Below are 6,962 nucleotides of genomic sequence, written 5' to 3'. Positions count from 1 at the left end.
GGCATGAGTCTCATCTGAACTAGAACTATTAGAGCTAGATTGCTCACTATCACTAGAAGAACTCTCGGAGCTAGAACTCATAGATAATCTATAAAGAAACTACAAACATAAAAGTAAGGACATGATAATCTATAAAGCAACTGCATTCAAAACAGAATAAGCGTACATGAAAGGTAAAAATGGCCATTTAAAGAAAGCTACAAAGGTATAAAAGCAAAAATTTTATTAACATGAATATTCGTACAGAAAACACAAATGTAAAAATGAATATGCAACCAATTACAATATCATATCATTTCTTCGTCATCTTCAAATGGTGCCCCTGTCGATGCTTCAAGAGGTCCAATAGTTTCATCAACAGTTGTTCCATTAATACCTTGCCTAACCCAATCCATGTCCTCCTTTCAAGTGAAGAAAGCTACATCAAACTCTTGATCACCAAATCCTTCCACTTCATTGTGATGTAGTCCTTCATCAATAGTTGGTTGTTCTCCACACACCTCATACAAGTCTCTAGGTTTCATCTTGAGTACAACATTCCAATCTTCATCAACAGAATCATTAACATAAAAGATTTGTTGTGCTTGAGATGCTAGGATGAATGGCTCATCACTGTCCTGTTTCTTCGCATATAACAAGTGATTGAAGTTAACAAGTGTAAAACCAAAATCATCCCGCTTGAGTCCCTTATTATTATCAATCCAGTTGCACATGAATAACATGTATCTATGGTCATGTGAGTAATACAATTCAATAATATCTGTCACATATCCATAGTACGCTACATCACCTTCCAATGGATTAATGTCTTTCGCACTTGCATTGCTAGAAGTCTTTGCCTTCACCATAACCCCAATATTCTGAGTTTTTCTTCTCAACTCATGACTCCTAGTATGATACCTAGTACCATTAATTATATATCCATTAAATCTAGTGGCCTTTTGGCTGGGTCCCAAAGCCAAAATTTTAATCTCATTTGACAACGCTACATTTTCAGTAGCTAACAGCTCTGCAACCTATTTTTAAAAGAAAATTATCAATACTAAACATCAATTAACAACTTCAAAAATATAGAAACACATGTATTAGAAAAATATAAAAGACATGTTGTGCTTGACATGCACTTACATGAGAATTGAACCATTTGGGAAACTCATCATTGTGATGACGATCCACATCATAATCTTTGAGACGACAATGTGACCGCTTAATAAATTCACGATGTTCCCTACACAATTAAACTACTTGTAAAATGCAAGATAATTATAGTTGGCATAAATACATTCATGATGAGACAAAGGTTGCGTCTATCTTACTCTCGATATAGGACAACCGTAGCGATGTTAAATAATACATACCAATAAGCATGTACCCATGTTGTGTTATCAAGCACAAACTCTTTTCCTTTTCCTAATGGCCGCCCCATTAATATCTCAGGATTGTCGCTAACATCACAATTCCTTAACGGTCGATGTAATTTTGACTCAACATTATGCAAGTGCCTTGAACAAAATGTCATACATTCTTCGACTAAGTATCCCTATGCAATTGAACCTTCAGGATGACTTCGATTACGCATGTATGATTTAAGCATCATAAGGTACCTATAAACAAAAAGATGCATGCATGACTTCCAAGTATTAACAAGCAAATATATACAAAATGGACATTGGAGTAGAATTACACACCTTTCTACAAAGTACATCCATCGATATTGCACCGGACCGGCAATCTTTGCTTCCTCTGCTAGGTGAATGGGTAAGTGCTCCATTATATCGAAAAATGATGGAGGAAAAATTCTCTCAAGATGGCAATGTATAACAGCAATTTGGGACTGAAGACGATTTAGACCATCCACCTCTAGGGTTTTAAAACACAACTGCCTGAAGAAATTGCTTAACTCAATTAATGGTTCAACCACTTTCTTCGGTAACAAATTTCTCACTACTATTGAAAGTATTTGTTGCATGACTATATGGTTATCATGACTTTTCAGTCCAGATATGCTACGCTGTTTGAGGTTAACCCAACGAGAAATATTAGATGCGTAACCATCTGGAACTTTGATATTCTTTAAAAGTGTGCAGAATAGACTTTTCTCTCTATTGTTCATGGGAAAACATGCAAGAGGCAAATAATACTTGTTCCCAAGCCTTTTTTGAGGATGTAGTGCCTTCCAAATTCCCATATCTTGCAAATCTCGACGAGTATTTAAATTGTCCTTCCCTTTCCCATCAACATTTAATATCGTCCACAATACATTATCACACACGTTCTTTTCAATGTGCATCACATCAAGATTGTGGCGAATCAAATTATGCTCCCAATATGACAGCTCAAAGAAAATACTCTTCTTCTTCCAATTATGACCCGAGTCCTCCTTTTCCTCCTTTTCTTTCCTCTTTCTATTCCGTTTGCTAGATTGTTGACACTTAGAATTCAATTTGAACTTAGTGTCTAGTTGTTGTAGCACATTAGCCCCTGATAACCGAGTTGGACATGGTTCGAATTCACGAGTCCCATCAAAAGACGCACTAGCTTTCCGAAATTTGTGATCCCTATTCAACCAGCGACGATGCCCCATGTAACATAATTTCCTTCCGTTCTTCAAATATCGAGAATGAGTATGTGCGTTACAACAAGGACAAGCTAAAGTGCCTTTCGTGCTCCATCCAGACAAAATTGCATAGGCAGGAAAACCATTTATAGTCCACAATAACACAGCATGCATTCGGAATATCTGATTAGTTTCTGCATCATACGTGTCAACACCGTTTTCCCACAATTCTTTCAATTCATCCACTACAAGGCGTAAGTAGACGTCAATGTTATTTCTAGGTGAAGAAGGACCATCGATGAGAAATGTCATCATCATATGAGGCTGCTTCATGCACAACCATGGTGGCAAATTGTATGGCATCATAATAACTAGCCAACTGCTATGAGAGACATTCATTGCCTTGAATAGATTGAATCCATCCGCTGCTAAACCCAGTCTGACATTGCGAGGCTCACTCATAAATTTGGGATACAAATTATCAAAAAATTTCCAAACTGGAGAGTCAGCGGGATGTCTCATTTTGCCGTCATCAATTCGGCCCTCTACATGCCATCTCATTAAAGAAGATGTTTTGGATGACATAAATAATCTTTGAAGCCTTGGAATCAATGGAAAGTATCTAACAATCTTCTGTGGAATTCTTTGCTGCTTCTTCTTAACATCATTCTTCTCCCCCTCAAACTGTTTGTATCTAGGCATATGACACACTATGCAATCATCCATACTAACTATTTCCTTTCAATATAGTGAACAATCCCTTGGGCATGCATGTACCTTATGATAATCGAGCCCTAAGTCCCTAAGGAGTTTCCTAGTTGCATAAAATGACTTTGGCAAAGTTTCACCCTTTGGGAACGAATCCTTCAAAAGCTCAAGCAACATCGTGAAAGACTTGTCACTCTATCCACTAAGGCACTTGATGTGTAATAACCGAACAATAAATGAGAGCGTTGAAAACTTCTGACACTCAGGATGCAACTCTCTTTCGGCCTCTTTCAATAAATTGAAGAATTTTTTGATTTTCTCATCTGGACCTTGTTTAATACCAAAACTTGCTGCCTCGTGAGTAAAGCTTGGTGGAGGGAGTCTAAATCCTTCGTATAGCATTTCACATCACCATCATTCGAATCAGTTTGCCCGACATTCACATTGTGTGGCACAGGTGACGACAAATTCTCCCCATGAAAAATCCAACTGGTGTAACTTGGAAGAAACCCATTGATCATTAAATGTTCCCCTAACAGGCCTTTCTCCACCAATTTGACATTACGACACCGTTTACATGGGCATGTGACTTCATTCAACAACGGCTTATTTTCGCATACAAATTTAATAAATTCCTTAACCCCTTGTATGTATTCCGGGTGCAACCTATGCTAATTTATCCAACTTTTATCCATCTGACTTTGTCTTACACTACAAATGTCACTGCCAAATTAACAATGTTCAAAATTATCGTTCCATTCTAATTAATCTTAACCTCAGTTAAGTACTTTATAATGCATGTGATATGACATAATTCACCTCTAACTGGTCTCTAATATGCTGGTTCATCCTACTTTCTCATTCAAGAATGCACAGTCCATATTGTAAAAAGCAGCTCATACCACTCTGTTCATCTCTAACGAAATTTCGGCAGCATCTCCCCATGGCTCTCCAAATACACGACATAGACTAGGTGTACTGCTACACCTTGTCTAGTATGCACTCGGAGAACACAAGGAGTTACTACACGATATCTCTACGAGATGGACTACAAGCAGTAGAACTACTAATTACAATACAGACTTGTGCTCCTGAACTGTCCAAACTGGACAATCCATGAAGAGCTTCATCAAAAATGACTAGGTATCTCTAATGAAGATTCTTGGACGGATCTAAGGCTATTTATGCATGCATGCACCATTAATGATTGCATCCCGGTAGTGCAATCTGAATTAATACTATCAAGCGTACTAGAAGCATATCTAGTATGAAGCATATTAATGAAGAAACCAAAAGTTTCTACAATGCTCTTGATAGATTATGATAGATTCAAGAAATGCATTACTCTCTCAAATCAATCAATAAAGACCAACCTATTATGCCTTCAAATGAAAGCAAGCACAAAACAAAGTCAAATATTAATATACACCTCTGGTGTAGTTATCACTACTTTGATCACTGTTCCCAATTGTCCTTTCTTCAATCACAACCCTCTCAAGTGGCTTGATCCGAGTGAAGCCGAAAAGCATTCAAAGATGCAGATAGTTGATTCTAGTTCGAAGAAGAAGATATCTAAGAAGTAGGTCATTTCTCTTATCACAATCATCCTATTTGCTGTTTTTGATGAATTTGGATGTACAATTGACTTAAGGATTTAAATATCTTTATTTGCATTAGAATTGATCTTATCTTTGGTTCTCATATATTTTCTTGGTTATATAATTCTTTTTTTAGTTGTTTTTATGATGTAAATTATTGTGATATGACTAGGCAAATAGATATAAGAAGAATTTTAGTGTTGTTGAGGTTGCAATTGCTCTTCCTATTTTACATTTTGAGTTTCAGTTGTATAGTTAGTGGTGATTACCCAATCAAATTGCCTCTTCATTCAATAGATATCAAGTACATGGTTGGTAGGACGTTTTGCAAACCAGACTCTCCAAATGGTTATTAGGGATGAAGTACCCAACCATGCTCTCCAAATTGAGGCTTGTTAGGAAACCAGACTCTCCAAATGAGGCTTGTTAGGAAAACTAACCAACTATTCCTGCCTTAATTTGCATTCACTCCTAATTGAGTAATGAACTTCACTCCTAGTTGACTGATTTGTTTGTCATGTTACATTTTTTTTTGTCAAGATTGGAATGGCAAATTTAAGTCTATATAGGTTACACTCTTAGGAGCATTAGAGTAACACTATTGATACTCTCTTGTAAAACCACTTTCAGAGAGAGAAATCGCTTGATGGTTGTACCTCCCTTCATTTTAGATTTGAAGGGTGGGAGGAGCACCCCATAGTTGAGATTTGGAGTTGAATGTACTAGTTTTTTACAAGGTATAAAAAAAGTGGGAGTTCAACATTGGACAAACAATAAAGCTGGTTAAGAATTCAACACCAGAGATGTAGTATAGTCATAGATGGCCCATGAGTGTAGGAATGTCACTTGTAGCTTAACATTTTTGTTTATCCATTCACTTAGGAATGGTAGTAGTAGTCATAGACACAAGAAGGTTTAAGGTTCAAGATGACCTATTATAAAAAATGAGTTGATTACAAAGCAGTTAAGTTTGAAATTAGGTGAAAATTTAGTACAAATAGAGTGCTAAAAGAGGAGAGCGAGCGTATAACCAAGACAAAGCAGAAGAGTAGTTGGTCATTTAATGTTTGTAACTAAGAATGGATGTTAACATTGCATTTTAACTCAAAATAACAAACAAAATTCTTTGCTGATTATTGATGTACTAGAATTGAAGTGTAAATGATCCAAACACGAGTAAATGGGATTTTGTCAAATAGATAAAAATAAGAACACAATAGAAAAATATGTTTCAATCAACACAATTCCCAATTCCCAGTTTTCCTTTCACTTTCTTTCACTTTCCTTCTTTTTCTCACCAACCAAACACAAAACACAAAAATAAAATAGCAAAATATAACTCTAAATTAGCAAAATAGGCACCAGATTAGCAAAATGCACATAGATACAGAGGCACATATACAGCAGAACAGGGCAGCACACAGATACAGCAGAACAGAGCAGCACACAGAAACAGAGGCATAAAATATAACTCTAAATTTTCCATCATGTTTATATTAGCTTCATGTAGATGATTTCTATGAAATCTGGAAAATGAAACTTTCTATTTATGTAGCTTCATGTAGTGAGAAAGAGAAAGAGAGAGAGAGAGAGAGAGAGAGAGAGAGAGAGTACCGATTCAAGCTTGAAATGCGAGTAATCGAGGGGTCAGAGTTCAGATCTGAGCTTTTGGAAATCACTGAATCTCTGAATCTTCGATGGAGCTTCGAAATCGGTTCGATCTGGAGCTTCGATGGAGCTTCGAATATCTGAATCTTCGATGGAGCTTAGAGAGAGAGAGAGAGAGGGCTCAGATTCAAAATGATATATGCGTATGGGTTGAGAGAGGGCCCAGATACAAAATAAGGATTGAAAAGGCGCGTGTGGTATACCGCATTCGGAGGCGTTATTATAAAACGGTGCCGTTTTGGTTAAAAGAATATACGGCGTTTATAAAACGCTGTTAAATATTAATAATAGTGACGTTTAAAAAAACGTCGTTAAAAAAACGCCACCATATCCTCTTTTTCCAGTAGTGGTGGTATTTTCAAAGCAAAAGAACCAAAGTTTAACTCCTCATGGATTACAATAATAATGTAGTTTTCTTTTTTTGCTTTCAA

General features: G+C 36.5%; 1 protein-coding gene across 1 annotated transcript; it reads right to left on the bottom strand.

Annotated features, from left to right (window-relative positions):
• Window positions 1–1,540: 1,540 nt before the first annotated feature.
• On the bottom strand, window positions 1,541–3,283 carry LOC145819392 (uncharacterized). Its single transcript, XM_082913377.1, has 2 exons — window positions 1,689–3,283; window positions 1,541–1,604 (listed from the first exon to the last, which is right to left on the bottom strand). Exons 1-2 carry the CDS (start codon window positions 3,281–3,283, stop codon window positions 1,541–1,543), a joined length of 1,659 nt encoding a protein of 552 aa, XP_082769503.1.
• Window positions 3,284–6,962: the final 3,679 nt, after the last annotated feature.

Source organism: Camellia sinensis, chromosome 2 (assembly GCF_055761805.1).
Source record: "Camellia sinensis isolate YWXY chromosome 2, ASM5576180v1, whole genome shotgun sequence".
Classification (NCBI taxonomy): Eukaryota; Viridiplantae; Streptophyta; class Magnoliopsida; order Ericales; family Theaceae; genus Camellia; species Camellia sinensis.
This window is presented reverse-complemented; position numbering and strand designations above follow the sequence as displayed.

Excerpts from the sequence above, each read along its gene's own strand:
- LOC145819392 (XM_082913377.1), bottom strand. The coding sequence starts at position 3,283 with ATGGATGATTGCATAGTGTGTCATATGCCTAGATACAAACAGTTTGAG. Across the intron at positions 1,605-1,688 it reads TGGATGTACTTTGTAGAAAG|GTACCTTATGATGCTTAAAT; the intron begins GTGTGTAATTCT and ends TTTTGTTTATAG.